General features: G+C 34.7%; 1 protein-coding gene across 1 annotated transcript; it reads left to right on the plus strand.

Annotated features, from left to right (window-relative positions):
- The first annotated feature begins 12,687 nt into the window (after window positions 1-12,687).
- On the plus strand, window positions 12,688-18,304 carry LOC129265734 (uncharacterized). Its single transcript, XM_064102681.1, has one exon. It carries the CDS (start codon window positions 12,825-12,827, stop codon window positions 14,385-14,387), a length of 1,563 nt encoding a protein of 520 aa, XP_063958751.1. The 5' UTR covers window positions 12,688-12,824; the 3' UTR covers window positions 14,388-18,304.
- The last annotated feature ends 1,063 nt before the right edge of the window (window positions 18,305-19,367 follow it).

Raw genomic sequence — 19,367 nt, forward strand, 5'->3', positions numbered from 1 at the left:
AGACGTGGGAATCAAAATTGAATGCAACATATCGCGTTTCATTTTTTATGAAAGGTTGGTAAAAATTGATTTCAGATTTGAGCTAAATCCCAAACAGTTTTGTTCCAAATGGATGCATTCATTTTTAGGTACATGTTGTGAATACAAGTTCACAACATCAGTGCAAATTTTGATGAAAATAACAGAATTTTAGCATTTTTATGAATATTTTTGGATTTAGCTCCTTTTGAAATTAGATATCGGAAAGTCACCGTCCTTAGAAAAGATGACAAACTATCCTTTTTTTTCTTGTTGTAATTTTCAATGGATAAACATCAGAAATGATTGTTGGCTCATTACGCCACTGGGACAAACCCTTCAAAGAAACAAACAAAAATCAACATATTTTTTTCTAAAACTCCCAAAATGAGTACAAATTTCGACTTATTATTGTAACTTTTTTCCAACATGTCGAGAACCCCAGTGAAAATAAGCTTTATTGCTTTTTTGCAAAATTTAATACTGATCTGTTATGGTTATATTTTTTAGGTGTATAAATCCATTGTTATGGTGTTGTTTGTTGCTTTGTTTTAATTTAAACTTGGCAAATTAAGTAATTCCATGTTTTACTTGAGAACTAATTATTATATTATTATCTCATCTACTATGTTAGTTACAGTTCAAGTCCACCTCAGAAAAATGTTGATTTTAATAAATAGAAAAAAATCAAACTAGCATAATGCTGAAAATTTCATCAAAATCGGATGTAAAATAAAGAAGTTATGACATTTTAAAGTTTCGCTTATTTTTCACAAAACAGTTATAAGCACAACTCAATGACATGCAAATGAGAGAGTCGATGATGTCCCTCATTCACTATTTTTTTTAAAATTGTTTGAAATATAGACTTTCAAGTCTGTATTTTCCGGTTTGATATTGATATACATTTTGCTCTGATGGATAAAAATTAATATAAAGTAATGTAAAAATTTGTATTTACCCGATATTGTATCATATTAAAAGAAGTCGTTCTTCTAACGATTTACTGTGAACTTCTAAGGATTTATTGTGAATAATAGCCATATTATCTGCAAGTCTCATGCTAGGACTCATTCTCATCAGCTAAGGGATCATATTCAGTATGATCAAGGCGACCTATGAAGAATTATTATTTATAAAATTGTTAATTATATACACAACAAAAAGGTAAGTCTCCCCTTAAACAAATATCCATAATTTCTGAACCAGGAGTAGTTTTGAAAATCTTTTTACATGGGCGTGTACGTAATTTTATAAGCTACCCTCTGAGTGAATGTTAACGACATATTTTATGTCATCCTCCGGTATGCACCGACAGAAGGCAAAATTGTCCCTTTTAAAATAAAAAGCCTGATATCATGATTTTAATTCCATTTATCGGAATGATTCCACATTATCATCATGAAAAAATGTCCAGAAGGCTCGTAAAAGGTACTTTCTAAAAGACGATACAGAAACAACTTGAAATTTTTGCTAAATTTCATGGTTGAATAAACAGAGGTCAAAATTTGCTATAATTGGATGTTTTACACATTTCTATCGATAAAAATGATCGAATGTGATGACATTTATTTTTGGCAAGAGTATCTTCAACAGTATAACAGCATTAGAACCATAAAATTAACCAAAAACAACGTTCGCCCAACTTTGTATTTACGCAATCTGAAAAAAAACTCTTGTGACACAAGAGTCATGCATGACTCAACCGATCAATCTCGTTTTTTTTCTCAGGAGTTGCTTAATGGGTGTAGAAAACCACCTTCAACATATTATATCTCAAAATGATTCCGTTCAAAAGTTACAGCATTTTGATTTAGGGGAACTTACTTTTTTGTTGAGTACATAATCATTATTTAACAAACATTACCTATCTTAATGAAAGTAGATGCACAGTTCTTCTCAAATTCCCATTCTTTACTTAGAAATATAATAATTCATACTTTGTTGGAAATGATTATGATACACTTTTCATGAAGAATGGATTACAATTATATTTTCATAACGAAATTTGATGAAGAGTTATATATAAACGTGCATAATATACAATCATTACTTGTGAATAATGGGTATTGTTTGTTAAATAATTAATGTATGATATAAAATTTGGGTGTAAAATACTTTTACAATTCACAAGTTAAACGATTTAATAAAATGCTATGTAAAATGTCCAGTATTGCCCTGAAATTAACATTTTCATTTTGTAAATTATTTCTTCCTCTGATTTCAAAATCCTATTTAAAAAAAGGAAACTGTAACTAATCTATTAAAATATGTCTTTACACTATGTCTCCTTGCAAGACTCGACTCATCATTGCTATTATCGTCATAATACTCTTCATTTACAGGAATTCTAATTATTGTGATGTGTTTTTGTTTTCTTGTTTTGCATTTTCTTGTATTTACAAGGAAATATGATTTTCTATTTATACATCCCTAGCACTGCTTGATGCTCCTTTTTTAACACTTGTTCAGTAATATTTAGAACCATAATCAGCAAAGTAGATTGATTATCTTGAAGAGAGGGATCGTTCAAATCAGTTCAAGGACGCTATGGCGACGCCGGTATAAAAGTATTAGGAATACTTCCTTTATTGTATGATATCAACCTGAGTATACAAAGATCATGAACATATATCATATTATGGTAGTGTGCTTAACGACATCCTGCATTATAATACAAGTAGTAGTAGAATCATATTGAGGTTTCTTCCCCCTGCCCTCAAAGCCAGAATTGGAGGGGTAAAGAATATTTGTTGTAAACAGTGAAGTGCTAATTTAGCACTTACAGTGCTTGTATAGTGACTGCACTACGCGTGCTGACTGTCTAGTTCAAATTTGAACTAAAAAAATCAGCACTCGTAGTGCAGTCACTATACAAGCACTGTAAGTGCTAAATTAGCACTTCGTTTTTTACAGTGTATAGTGTCATGCCACTTGAAATAATTTTCCCTTTCATTATTCCTTTTCTACCACAAGACTCGACTTTGCTCTCCTCCTTTTCTTCGTTTTATCCTTTCCTATTTCTTTATTCTCGTTTTTATCTCTTCCGCGTGGGGCGGGCGGGGATGGTCCTGCTTATGTATATATAAACAAATACCTGTGGGAATTTATATTTTAACAGTACAAGTCTGTAATATTTGAATTATTCAACAAGGCATGTTTCCCTTACTAAGCAGTAAAACGAGTATTTAAAAAATGATGTAACCCCCCCCCCACACACACACACTTTTTTTAAGGGATTGTTTTGAAAGACTGGTCAATCGCGTGGTCAAACGTATTTAGGGTATTTTTTCCAAACTTTTTTTAAAGACTAGCCAACGTGTTTAGGGTATGTTTTTCCCCGGGACTTTTTCCTCCTCGTTTCTGAAAAGTGTTCGGTATTTTAACCCTAACTGCACTGGGGGGGGGGGGGGGGGGGGCATGCATTACCCATGAATAAAGTTTAGTCTTTAAGTTTACTGTTAGCAAGTTGACAAAACTTGTTTAGGGGTCATATTCTGGCGGCAACTAGTTTAGGGGCCAAAATGTGTAAATGAAGCCCGCGAAAAACTTGTTTAGGGGGTTATTTTGCACACAGAGAAAAGCTCGTTAAGGGGGTGTTTGGAAATAATTTGGTCACGCATGTGTACAGCGATACAATTATTTACTCCCCCCCCCGGATGTAAGCGACATTTTGCATTTTTTGTTGAATAGTGAGTGATAGCCATGGTAACTAGTCTGCTGAGAGATTTCTGGACAGACTGTAAGCCGTAACGTGACTCTTATGAGAGAGCCGCATGTTTGGTGTGTCTTGTTCAAATACTTCAAATTTTCTACGTGGTTTTACTGCTCTGACAACAAAATATGAAACCACAAACGGGAGCGAAGTTACCTGTACAAGAGCTCTGATTTTATGATAGATATCACAGAAGTTACTCCTTATGCATGTCTAGCGAAATTCAAATACATATAGTATGTAATTCATTAAATTAGTTTTATTACAGGTTTGGTGAATTTATAAGACTACTCATTTAAAAGTTAAAGCGCATGTTCACAAAGGAAATTAATACCGATTACCAAAGAGAAAATTTTCAACAACAACTACAACAACATCACCAACAACAGGGATAAAAAGCAGGACTAGAACATTAGCATTAGCATTCCTGCACATTAGCAAAGGAAATGGCAGATATGAAGAAAATAGAAAACTATCATAATCAACTAGAACTATTTCACACCACCGAAAGCAAAAGCATGTAAAAGCGTATCAACGTGGTACTTTTGCAGAAAATCAATGCCTAAAATAAATATCCTATTGTATGAAATAGATTTACAAGAGCCACTCGTTGGCACACACAAAATAAAACTGAAAACTCATCCACGAAAACAGAGAAACAACAGCATTGGGAAGAAAAAAATGCAAAAAAGACGGGTAGAACGGTAACGTGACATGATGATATATAAAGAGCGAATATGATTGGTGTATTGGCAATGAAAAAGAAAATAATAATTGGTTGAATTTGAAATTGAATTGAAAGAAGAGAAAATACTTAAAAGAACAAAACGAAGAAAAAATGAGGTACATGATATGACTCATCTAGCCTTCAGATGGTCACTAATGATTGAGTTCTTGTACAAAATATGTAAGGCAACCTGAAATCTCAAGATGTCTTATATGGTCAAACAAACTCAAAAGATTGAAAAAAAAGTTTCGTTACAAGTTGGTAAACGTGGCGATTTCATGTATGTTTCAACAAAGTCACTTCTTGATCTTATGAAACGATTGAAGACTTCGTAATCTCTTCATAAGTAGTTGCCATGGTAACCAATACACCTGATCAAGAAGATGTCGATCCTACAGCACGTGCATACCATGTGTTGCCAAGGCATGATAGAAGGTATTTCGAACTAATCAAACAGGAGTCTATCGGAGGACCGACTCAGAAATTCCTCTTCAAAATCGTTACGTTGTAAAACGATGATATAATTAAAGACACAATGAGAGAAGCTTGATGTTATAAGAACAAAGAGAGAGAACTCAGAAATTCCTCTTCAAAATCGTTACGTTGTAAAACGATGATATAATTATAGACACAATTTGAGAAGCTTGATGTTATACGAACAAAGAGAAAGAACTCAGAAATTCCTCTTCAAAATCGTTACGTTGTAAAACGATGATATAATTATAGACACAATTTGTGAAGCTTGATGTTATAAGAACTAAGAGAAAGTACTCAGAAATTCCTATTCAAAATCGTTACGTTGTAAAACGATGATATAATTATAGACACAATGAGAGAAGCTTGATGTTATAATAACAAAGAGACTGTTGAGGAAATAAGGGCCATTCTAATTCTTCATCTTCAGGAGCAAAATGAAAACAACGAAATATATTTCTACTTTTTCTATATACCAATTTGGTTTGGATGTTGTTTTAATGGTAATGTCTAACGGGGGGGGGGGCTTCAAGGTTGAAGTATGCTAACAAAATACAAATTATGCACCACACCTGGCTCATTGCATCATCCATTGAATGTCCATTTTTGTTCAATGGATAGCATGGACTCAGCTGATTATTCTGATGTGTTGAATGATTGTTTTAGTGGCCCAAGCATGGAGAAGTGTGCGCGCAGCGCTTTGCAACCAAAAGGAAAAGGCTCTGTATCAAAATGTCCATTGGATTGGATTGGAAGCCCCATCCCCCCAGCTATGGCGGTCATAAGTTACAGAGTATCTATATTACTACTACTACTACTACTATTACTACTACTACTACTACTACTACTACTTTTTTAGGTGTACACCGAGTTACCAATAATCCATATAGCATTTCCATTTATTTGAATGTAGGACAAAAGAGCAATGTCGATTAAATGCCATGCTCACGGTCATAGGTGCCGCAGCCGGGGATCGAACCCCAGACTTTCCATATATAGCCAGGCGCCTTAAGGCCACCGCACACCTTACGACTGTTCGCGATCCGATTTTGGAACAAATTGCATTTTGCTCATTTTCTGAAAATGTGAATGGAACATATCATTTTATTTGATTTTTAAATTAATTGAAAGAATACTAATATAGCAATTTTGAAAGATTGTAAGCCTTTATTTCGGAGTAAAGGCCAAATTAGTTTCTAATCGTAGCCACTCGTACGACTGCTATGACGTCATTACGACTAGATATTAAATTCGCTTTTATTCGAAGAAGGATGATAGTATAGTCACATATTTGAAGATATGTATTCGTATGATGATTTCGAACATTACACAGTAAGATATTCCAAGTCTCAATGTTAGCATCAAATTCTACTACAATTTATTCTAAAATTGGGTCGCAGACCAATCGTAAGGTGTGCGGTCGCCTTTAGACCACTCGTCCACGGCACGTCCCCGACATGTAAAGCACATCATCGATAATCATTATTTCACAACCTCTCCGAGCACGTATAGTCCTAAAGATAAAGTAATCTGGTGTGACTTTTAAACAAGGGTATGTCTTATACCATACAAATAACACTTATTAAACTATGAGCACTCTTTTGGCAAAGAGTATATCATTCATTTGGCATTATATCGTGTGTCAACCCGCGAGAATCTACATAAAGAACCTACGCTTTTCAGGAGAGTTACCTTTTCATTCCATTGAGTTTTTGTCATATTTTTGCCATACATTGTAATTGAATTATTGAGAGTCGAAAGTGAAATAAATTCTTTATCAATAATCAAGTGTTAATTGTATAAATGTATAGTAGCTGAACTGCATGACATCGATGCTAGCGACAGCGACGACGATTGTGATGATGACTACGATTGAAGGTATATGGTTATATAGTTGTGTCTGTGTTGGACGTTGGTGGAGAAGATAATGGTGGTAATGAGATGAATATAAGTATAGACATAAACTCCCCGGTAGACTTTTATCATTATGATTCTGTTTAATCCTACTTTGTATGGAACTTTCATAATCTTAAAACAGCTTTTTCAACTTTATCGAATGTGGACTGTTATACCGCACGTTTGGGTATAGTCTTATGCTTCAGGGGTTATTTATCTTTTTTTTCTGTTTTCTTACTTTATTGTGTGCTTTTTAACAAATTCAAGTCTTTTCATGAAATTTCAAGGAATTTCGTTTCATTTCAAATGTTTTGGTACAGGCAAATTATGAAATGATTACCCCCCCCCCTATACTGCGTGTGGATATATAAGATATATTATATTTTATATTATATTATACCTTTATATTAATGTTACACTAACCATGGTAACTACATAGATTTCAAACCGACCGATATCGTAATAAATTAAATTTAGATGGGTCTAGAGTCTGTTTAGTTTGTGTGACTGTAGAATAGAAACCCGGTGGGTGTTTCATAAAGCTGTTCGTAAGTCAAGAGCGACTTTACATGTTTAAGAACGACCGGTGATACTTTCTTGTGGAAAATGGTATATTCATATTGGCGAATGATGGTTAAGCGCGGAAGAAAGGGTCATCAGTCGTCCTTAAAGTCACTCTTAAAGATATAGTTCGGGCTGAAAATATTTATATCTAAATAAATATAGTAAAATTCACAGAGCAAAATGCTGAAAATTTGATCAAAATCGGATAACAAATACCGAAGTTATTGAATTTTAAAGTTTATCAATATTTTATGAAAACATGCAATTATATATGCACGTCGTCATGAATATTCATTAGGTGGGCTGATGATGTCAGATCCCCACTTTCCTATTTCTTAGGTTATTACATGAAATCATAAATGTTTCATTATTTCATATATGTGTAAATGATGTGTCTCCATTATGATGAAATAAGTTGCGGCAATAGATAACTAATGCAATTAATCAGTTGTCAATCCAATTGTTTTAGTTCTTGGTAGAAAATTTTTGAATAAACCTAATTTCATATAATAAAATATAAAAGAACAAGTGGGGATATGACATCATCATCTCACCTAATGAATATTCATAAAGACATGCCTCAAACTGTTTCACCGGAATAATGCAAATCTTTAAAATTCAATAACTTTGTTATTTTTTATCCGATTTTGATCAAATTTTCAGCATTTTGCTTTGTGAATTTTACTTCATTTATTGAGATATGAATAGTTCCAGCCTGGACCATCCCTTTAACTTACGAACAGCTTTATGAAACGGCCCCGGGTCAGGTATATTTCTGTCAGTCTTTGCTTATCCTCTTGAGTGACCATGGAGTCAACTGTAGTAGGTCCATGATATGACTGAATCATCTAGCATTGAACACTTCTAATTTGGCATTATCCCGTTTCCTGTATTAGTTGGATTTCCATGATATGACGTCATTCCACAAGTAGCTGTTATACTCATTTCTTGAGACCCGAGGATAATTTTATATCAAGAAAGTGACGTTTTGCTGCTAAATAGCATGATTAATAATGCGCTGTTGAGTATATGCTTTTTTAACAATCGTTATTAATATTATGATTATTATTATTGTTATTATTATCATTATTATTATTATTACTATTACTGTTGTTATTTCATTACATTTGGTTTATTTCCATTTCCAACGTTTACAGTGTAATTTGCCCTGCAAAAACTCAGGTGTTGATTTAACACCAGCCCGGAATTTATATATGTCTACACCAGAGAAGTATTCTATATGTTCTGCGTACAAACTTATATAGCCAAGATTATCATACAAACAGGTAGGGTGCTGCCCCATATTAATAATATTCATATAAAAACACTTACCCCCCAAAACCGACAAGTTTAACAACAACTTGAGCATAAGTTAAATGTATATTTAGGGAAAAGATGAAAACAAGGAAGAGAAATGAGAAAAGAGAGATTGAAAGTCTCCAGAATCTTGCCTGGTACTCGCAACGAATCTCACTGATGAACAGGATAAAGAGAGCATGCATAAGTGTACGTAAGGCTATCCATGCTATATCCAAAATTATGAGTGTTTGAATGGTGAGGAGTTAAACCAATTAAGATGATGATGAAAGAAAAGAAAAGATGAAAATCCATATTTTATACTTCGAAAAAGACATGAATATGAACATTTGCTTTGCCCAATTGATCGAGGGCCCGACAGCCGCTGTGCAGCGCCAGATCGACGAGGCTCTATCGCCAAACAGGTTAGCAGCAACTCCGGCCATCTTTTAACGTATTTTTTTCTTAATTTCACAAAACAGTTATATGCACATCCTGGTTGGTATGCAATGAGGAGACTGATGACATCTTCCACTCACTATTTCTTTTGTATTTTATTATATGAAATATGGAATATTCTATTTTTCTCCTCATTGTCAAGTGAAACAACGATTAATTCCTCCCTGAACATATGGAATGGGCATTGTTTAATGCTATATGGTTCAGTCAAGTTGGATTTTATGATTAAGTTGGTCCTTATTGTCAAATATATAAAAAATGAAATATTGTATAATTCAAACAATAAAAAACATAATAAATAGTGAGTGAGGGACATCATCGACTGTCTCATTTGAGTTGTGCATATCACTGTTTTGTGAAAAATAAGCAAAAGTTTAAAATGTCATATAACTTTCTTATTTTACATCCGATTTTTATGAAATTTTCAGCGTTTTGCTAGTTTGATTTTTCTCTTTTTATTCAAATAAACATTTTTATGGGGTGGACTTGACCTTTAAACCTAAATTTTAAGAGTCTAGGCTTTAGAGTTTACCAACGCCTTCTTCTGTAAAAACAATATTATATCTAGGTAAGATGTGTATATACATTTGCTCCGGTCTTAATATCTCAGAGGGCATAGAGTTAGAGTTAGGATTGTTGAGAATAATGTGAAGATAAGGATAAGGGTTTATTTAATTTTGGAAGTTAGATTTTATGTTTTGCTTAACGTGCAGATTTTTCATCGGAACAACTTGAAAGTAAAAAATTATATCATGTTTGTGAAGAAATTCAATATTCTTGTATAGATTACCATTTTTTTTTCTTGTATTATCATTTTTATTATTATCAATATTATTATCTTATCATTATTATTTATTATCATCATTATTGTTATTATTATCATTGTTATTATCATCATCATTATTATTATTATTATTATTATCATTATCATCATCATCATTATCGTTATTATCAGCATTTCCATGATGATTATTATCATTCATAATTATTATTATGTATAACATTCTCGAAAGAAAGGTGATTATAAGTGACAGTAAAGACTTTGTATTAAATAAAAGCTATAAAGTCACCAATTCTAAAAATCATGCTTCCATGGTAGCAAAGACATAGTCAGTATATGGTATGGCAAGTATATATCAAACAAGCTAAAGATTTTGTCATACCAAATGCTAAGAGCGTACTTCCAAGTTACAGATAGATGATCAACAGATTAATTAACGCTTATACCTTTTATTATATATCGTATTGAATTTCTTCTCTTTTTGTTTTTTAGGGGGTAGCTGTATATATACAATTATGTTGGGGTCAACGTAAGTAATTTTAATAATTCCGCTCTTTTGTCTTTGTATTTGGATTGATAGTTGTCTTAAAACAGGTTTTGGTTATTTGTTTGGTATGTACGCCTGTTCGAGCAGTGGTACCGAGGGGAAGGGGGAATGTGGTCTTTGCCCCCCCCCCCCCCCCCGTCGACTGAAATCCTGGTGCTATGTGCAATTATACAGGCACTGCTATCTGTGGTTATACACGAGTTCATGCGAATGACATTCAGTATTATACTGTATTGGCCGTTGAACTAAATCCTAAGTTCTTTGACACTTTGCTCTCGTGTATCAGCAGACATTATTCGAAGATTTCATCCTTGGCTTTTCACCAGCCCCTCAATATTGATGATTCACATTTATGTAACACATTATTCTTACATCATTAAGATCGTATTGCGATGACTTGATATAGGTACTAGTTTTTAAACGAAAGAGCGTTTAAGTCATGACATTATTTCCCCTTATTTAAATCATTATCAATTCAATAAGGGGCGACGCCCAAGTAGATTACGAGGGCCAGCGCCTCCTATGATATTTAAGCGGGAAAAGTGAGAAAAGGAAGAAAGTACACAGCCAAACGCTGTTTAAAATGTTTATGCAATGTTGTTTACTACATGAACTTAACAGCACTTTACAGTAGTTTTTTAACAGTATAGGCAAGTGCTCGAAATTTGAAACAACCATGTTTGATTTATTGAAGAATAAATATTAATAATTAAACTTTGTTGTTTAAACTGTTTAAAAAAAACTACTGTAAATCTGTTATAGTTAATAACGTTTTATAAAATGTCAACAACGTTTTCCTGTGTAGAGCATAAAATGAGTGTTTTGAGTTGTTCAATAAACCACACCCTTTCTTGAGAAGATATGACGTCACCTTTAGATTGTTTTGCACCCCCCCCCCTCTATCGAATCGAAACACCATGTCGACACCCCTTGGATTTAAAAGGGTAATATTCATGGAAAGCTGATCGAAATGATTTTCTGTTCTCTTATTCTGCTGGACACCCCCACCCTCCCCTCCCTGATGACCCGATAGCCATTTTTTATATTCAACAATTCTTTGCACCCGAAAATATTTGCATGGGGGTTGTAATACTGATGTATCAGTATAGAAAAGTCATCAAGATAGCCCATGTATAGGAGTGGTGAAAACTGTTGCTCTTTTCAATAGTAAGCAATTATTCTTTATTAATTTCACTTTTTACTTGAAAAGGTATTATCCCTAAGAGGGGGGGGGGGGGGCTACTTCAAAGAGCGAGGTACCTAAACGTTTAGAGTGTATTCTGACTTTTTTTTACTTAGAAAGTGGACTTTCCGTCACTTCTTTTGTTTTAAGATGTGAATGTGATGGTAGTATGTGTGCATGGTTATATGCCCCCGTACATAGCCCTTGGTGTGGGGTGTCCCAAAAATTTTCAGGTCGATATATTGCTATCACCCCCCCCCCCCGCAACTGCTCGGACCGGATATACGCCAGTGTGTTGTAGTGTTGGCTGTAATGCTTGTTGACGGCTATGCCCGCAACGAGATATCCGTACAGACATGACGAATGTGGAGAATATTCGGCCGATTGATCGTTCGCTCGTGTGCATTACAAAGATGGAGAAGGGGGTAGAAAAGATAAAAAGAATGAGGGGGGGGGGTGGTAATATTTTCATGACGAACCAACATAATTATGAGGTCAATCCCATGCTTAATGTCTATATCGCGAAACTCTTATTTTTATACTTTTATTTAATAATGATAGATTTACTTTTGTTATCATAATCATAATCATCATCGTGATTATTATAATTATTATCATATTATTATCATTATTATTATTACTGCTATTACTATTACTATATTGTCATTATTGTTATTTTCATTTTTATCATCATTATCATCATCCTTTATTTCTCATTCCTCTTTGTGTTGTTTATCTACGCCACGTAAAAGTAATTTTGATCTATATTAGATATAATATTTACCTCATTTTGCCAAACATATTCCCATCGACAGTGCAGGGAAGCGGGAACTCCCTTTATAGTAGATAAAGAAGGAGGCCCACACGGCCTGATCTCACTGTCTGTGCAGTGCGGTAGTTTTTATGTGCACCTTTTAACCAATGAGAATCCATCTAACTGCTGTCGTCACAATGGTTATGACGGGATCTTCTTCGCACTGTCGGTGAAGTTATAAAGTACAGGAGCCTTGTCAGTTATCCTGTATTATCTTGTTCAATAGCTGATGGAAGTGCAGCAGGATTTAGTGTCGTGTATAGATTGATGCATTGCTGACGTCGCAGATATAGTTGTAATTTGTCCCATAAACAATAAGAGCTTCAAAGTTTCTTTGCAATTTTTTGATAATGACTCAGGGGGAGGACCAGCGGCATGGGGCGACCGTAGGAGAATTTCAACGTAATTTAGACTTATCACATCTCACTGATACGAACAATTCACTAACTCGCAATGGAACTTCCAATATACACTCGGTAGAGGAGATGTTACTGCCATCGTGCCTTCATCGTTCGACAACGAATCCACCATCCCACGGTGGCGAGGATGCCAAGAATCTACTCCAGTTTGTCCATCATGCTTCGTGTGACATAAAAGCCGCACTCGATCAGGGTAACTACAAACAATTCCCACAACAATCAACCAGCTCTTATCCTCATAACAGGGGTGAAAGTTTAAAGAAAGACCATTCACCAGTTCGTCGGTTTTCTTCGGACGACATGATGTCACGTCATAATCATCATAATCATCCCTCTTCTCTGCCACTTCACCATCATCGTCAACAACAACAACCGCTTGTTCGAGAAAGAGATGGTATAGCTGGAGACGAATTGACCCCCGGAAGAGACGATGCACATCCCGGTAACTCGAGGGATATATTCCAAAAGCGACATGACTTAGCATTTCCTTTCGATGATCAGGATAACGAGCATTCAAAAAGTATTGACAATGAACATATCGTTTTGTCCAGAAAAGACATCGACGATTGCAAATTAAGTGGTAATACTCGGGACAAAGGGGAGACGTTTCAAAATCGGCCAAAGAGTGATAATGACACGATGGATCTCTTCAGCTATGTTGATCTCTTACGAGAAAACAGTCATAAACAATCTAATGATGATGATCATTCTGAGAGCGATAACGGCAATGACTGTGAGACAATGTCAATACGAGCAAATATATCGGAAAAGAAAGCGTTATCGGTGGATGACATCGACAAGAGCAATAAGATCAACGCCGTGCCGTTAAGAAAACGACGATTACCAGCGTCATTCTGGCAAGAACCAAAAGGCAAAAGTGACAATCATAAGATCATCACTCGACCAGCTGACCATTGTCTCGATGGACAGCCTCGGTCATTCGTCCACCATCCTGGTCTGAGTTTATTCGGACAGCTCAAACTACCCGTCCCAAGTCCTTTATCGCCCGGTCATCTCGATTTCGAATTCGGTCTTGGGCGCCATTTTTGTGGCGACAAGAATCCATTCGTGTACCCGTCTACCTCAGCCCCATCACCGTTCTTGAATCTTAACATGTCTTATCGTCCACACCTCCCAATGGGCGTGCATCACGGCGTCGATGAACGTCATCGTCATGGACTTCATGTACCGTGTGGTAATAACCTGTGTATGTGCCATCTTCAGAACCTAGCAGCATTCTCTTCCAACGTTTGTGAACCGCCTTCTCAAAACACATCATCAGGGATGTTTGGGAGGAACCCGACTATTCCACCGGTATCTCCGATGGATAATACCCCGTCATCATCCCTGGCGTTAAGCCGGTGGAGTGCCATGCAATCTATTGATACACCACCTGATCTCTTGGGTGGGTATACTATGCCTCGAGTTCTCAAACCCATCCCAACTAAATCACTGACATCATACCCATCGCGCTTTCATCCTATTTTTACTTGATATTGATGCTGACTTATTTTCCAATTTTGGCAAAAAGTGCTATGCAAGTACATGAAGTATACATCGGATGACGGAAATGACGGTGACAAGGACGCAAAGTAAAAGCCACAACAGACCCCCATCCCTTCCCCCATTTCCGTATTTCTTTCCTAATCAATGAAAGCATTTTGGTGTTCGAGAAAGGATTCCTTGTCATCAATCTCTAAGCTCCAAATCGGATTTCACGACAAACCCATCTCTCTGGATGGAATACACTTGTATGGGAAACGTCATTTTGTAGAGAACGCATTCAAGAAAGTGGCATCCACAACGGGACACGTTACGATTTAATCCTGATAATACTCGGGCTAGAAATCTCATTATCGTTCTTTATTTCGTAATACTTCTGTCCGTGAAAGTTGCTTCTCATTAGAATTTTTAAGCATTAACTTCTTTTGATCCTGTATTTTGGTGCGTATAGTCACGCCTAAAACCTGCGATTTAAATCGACTTTAAAATAGTGTAAATTATTCTCTTCAATCCAGATTTATAGTCAAATAGAGAGAAATTTAAATTGTCACAAGTATTGCGAGAGATGCGTATACATCCACTTTGTTTGCCCCTTTGGGCTTATTGATAGGCTGCACTGACTATTTCACATGGATGATAACTTTTTTAAGTTTTGACCATCACATTTTTGTAACCAGTTCTTGTAACCAAGTTTTCATCAGGAAAATACAACCTCTTTCTATTTTCGAGAAGAAGCTGCATAGGCTTACAACATTTTATTTTAATAAGAGTGTAGTTTGTTAATATGGTTTCTGACATACTACCATGATTTTTATCATTTTTTAAATACCAATACTTTTTGCTTCAACAAAATGCTCGCGAGAAAAAGAATCGCACAAAATTTAGCGGGAAAAAAATCGTATTCTTGGTGATTTTTTGAGGGGCCATCGATTCACTTCTGTATTTTCATTATATTGTTGATATTACGGTCTTGCTTTAGAATACATAAGAATGAAATTGATTTTTAACATATATTTCTTGAATATTGGAAATCTATCACAGATTGTTCTTTTTAAGTGTTATGATTTTAAAATAGCCTGTGCAAATATAGCAATGATTTCTCGTCTAACTTTACAGACATAATTGATATACATTGATCTTATTCACAAATTTCGATGTTCTTTTGATTAGTATTTTCTTCGGTTTATTTGTTTCAACCGCTGATTTAATTTTACCGTATGATATCAACAATTTTAAACAAGATGATGCCTTAGTTTATATCAGTAAAATATCAAAGTACGAGGATTACTAGTCGAACAAAGTAGGTTCATTAACAAAGCGTGTGGAAATGTAGAGTTTCTGAAATAACTATCAGGTGATTAAAAAAAAAGAAAGTCATTGAAAAGTTATCTCATGAAACTTTATTGCCAACTTACATTTTTTTTGCTGCCAATATAATTTTGTCAAGACTTTCGATGTGTTTGGATAAAATGTGATAATATAAATCCATACTAATCGAACTCAGTTGTAGATATTTAATTGAGTTTTCAGTGCTGCATTATTTCCACACTTTGGTTTTACCTCTTTTTATTATCAATGATACTAAAATACATTTCTATCATATCGTTTTAACTTTATAATGTTAGAAAATGCACTTGAAAATTTTCTCTCTCTTTCAAAATTAGAATGGAGCATAAATCTATAGACAACATTGATGAGATATCTCAATTTCAATGTGCCAAGAATACTAATATTTCTTACAACGATATATGTTTACTCATATGGATAAGAGGGTTGATAGTTATACTCGTTTAGGAAAATGACTTGGAGTGGGTACCCCAATGGCTGTTCATGTGTGGTGTATAATATTGACATGATTGATATCAACTCGGGTTCCTCAATCAAAACTCTGATCAAGCATAATGTAGGTTTTCAAATATCGATAGTTTCATTGCCTCATTGGTTCTGAAGATTATCTCAAATAAACGATAAAAATATCAACACTTCTTAAAGGGTTTTCTTCATCACTTTGTCACTTTGGTTCATTATGATATAAGATTACGTTGTGTTCAATTACATATTTATTATATGAACGAGATGAATATTTCATTATCAACAGTAATTAAGGACTTGTCGAAATAGACAGAGATGAATCTGTTACGGTAGACGGAGTTTTAGCGATGCTTGAGTAACGAGTGCAATATTTTTTTTCTTTAGTAACAATCGGATGCTGATTGTTGTGTTAGAACGGGTTCGGTCAAGCAAAGCTTCATCTCTAATCATATTTTCTTCTACAATTTTGTACATTGCTTCAGATATTGATAACGCGCATTATCTATTTACGATTGTACAAAATACACCCGAAGATTATAACGTATAATCTTAAACTTCTTAGAATTCTGAATTTCTATCGTCTTTCGGAATTTATTAGAGAGAATATTGTGGATGAACGAGAACATATAGGTTTATCTCATGCTGGGATGATCACTATGTTCGTATTGTATGTATGTAAATATATATTTAAAATATTGTAACATAAGTTCATCGAGGTTTTCTCGAATATGCTTCCATGGTTAATTTGAAACTGACACTTCAGCAATGATCTGAAACGAAAGTGAATATTGATAGATTTCTTCTACTTTCCTTTTTTCGGCGCTGATTTTTTTTCCCATTAAAAAAATGATCGACGCAATTTCACTTGACTTGCCATCTTACGTGTTTGACATTGATGTGAAGCAGTTTTAACAATGCTTTCAAATATAATATGATATTGGATTATGACAGACTTTGATGTTTTATTTTTCTTCTTTTTCAGACTCCGGTATAATAATCGTAATGCTTTCATTTGGTTTTGACATTCTATATGTATATATGCATTTGCAATGCTACGGAAGTTTGGGTTGTTATTTATATCTATAATCATAGTGTGTGACGTTGATAATTTTGCTGTCAGTATGATTCTGATCAATTAACGCAAATTATGAATGAAGAGGAAATGAATGGAAATAAACTGAAAGAATTGATTACATTTATTTTCTCTGTTTTCAATCTGAAGGGTGTAATATCCGAATGTGCACCTTTAATGGTTGTAATTCATTGGATATTTTCGTGTATTGCAACCGTTGGATGGTGAATCGAGATACCGTGAATGGGAAATAAAAAAATTTAAAAAAATTGCCATTTCGATCCAATGCTGTTCCAGTAACTCTAATGGAAAGAACACAGTCTGTTCACTGTGTGGAACACAATTTGAAATCACCTCCATACAGTTAAATATGAACATTTCAACAGAATGCATATTTTCACACAGTCCACTATGTGAACGCTCTGTGTGAGCACACTGTGTGAACACACTGTGTGAGCACACTATGTGAATACACTGTGTGAGCACATTGTGTGAATACACTGTGTGAGCACACTGTGTGAACACACTGTGTGAGCACAATGTGTGAACATACTGTGTGAGCACACTGTGTGAACACACTGTGTGAGCACACTATGTGAATACACTGTGTGAGCACATTGTGTGAGCACACTATGTGAACACACTGTGTGAGTACACTATGTGAACACACTGTGTGAGCACACTATGTGAACACACTGTGTGAGCACAGTATGTGAACACACTGTGTGAGCACACTTTGTGAACACACTGTGTGAGCACACTATGTGAACACACTGTGTGAGCACACTATATGAACACAATCTGTGAACACACTGTGTGAGCACACTATGTAAACACACTGTGTAAGCACCCTGTGTAAGCACCCTGTGTGACACTTCTTTCCATCAGGGAATATAATACCACCACCACAATAGTATATGTACCTGATCATGAAGGCATGTCAGAAAACAAGGTAGTTCTTTTATACAATTGAGTATGTGAATTTAAGAATGGCTCATTAAAATCTATGATAGTTCAATTCAAGTAAATCAAGAAAAAAGGAAAAAAATATGTATGTGGGTCCAATGAAAATTTTAGTGACTTTCTTCGGGCACTTCGGTAGTGGAATTTCAGGATGTACTAACTTACACACAAATTGAGTTCATGTAAAATCAAATTTCCGGCCCTGTTAGATTTAATTTGACCAATGTTTTTTGATAATCATATTATCTCAATTATACATTAACATTCTTAACATTAATGCTTGTTAAACATCTTAATCATTTTATTGTAGTGAGACCACTATAATCTAATAAATGTCAATAAACTAAGTAGCTATACCTTAAAAACTAGATAAAAATGAGGAACTATTTCATTTTATTGATCTCATCTGCATTCATATCATACATTTTAATTACTTAATAAAATAACATGACTATTGTCATGTATCATATATTGAAGTGTACTAAAAATATCAAAATGATGTACTACCTAATCATTAGAACATATTTAAGTAGAAGGATTATATTTCCACATTTTTCCGTAGTTGAACAAAGTGTGACTGTGTATGAGGTATGTTCTGGTTAAAGCGAGAGTGAGGCAGGGGGGGGGGGCTGAAAAAACGAAAAGAAAATACTCTTTATTAATATAAAAATAAAATTTTCTATCAAAATGTGGACCATTCGATTCTTTAATTTAAATATAGGAATACGAAAACGCTCTTGCATCAATCTCTTTCGCTTCTCAGTCACGTGAGTATTCTTGAACATTTAGCAGATATCCCCACCCCGACAATTCCCCCCCCCAAGAGGGGGGGGGGGGATGCAGTGTTGAAGGAGTTATATTATTCTAGCGTATCGAATGTTTTAAACATCTTTATTATGCAGACTCGCTAAAAGAACTGTGATCTAATCGATCGAAAACAAAATGAGTAGCTTCAAATTTGTTGTACTCGTTTATCGAGTGTAAGCAAGGGACAAACAAGGAACAGCACAACTATATGTAATATATTTTCTTAACCTCAAATGGACGTGAAAGGGTTTCCTACATGTTATCAATCTTTCCTTGCATACCATAGCTTTCAATGGCAAGTTAAAATATTTACATGT

The sequence above is a fragment of the Lytechinus pictus genome, chromosome 7 (genome assembly GCF_037042905.1).
Source record: "Lytechinus pictus isolate F3 Inbred chromosome 7, Lp3.0, whole genome shotgun sequence".
Classification (NCBI taxonomy): Eukaryota; Metazoa; Echinodermata; class Echinoidea; order Temnopleuroida; family Toxopneustidae; genus Lytechinus; species Lytechinus pictus.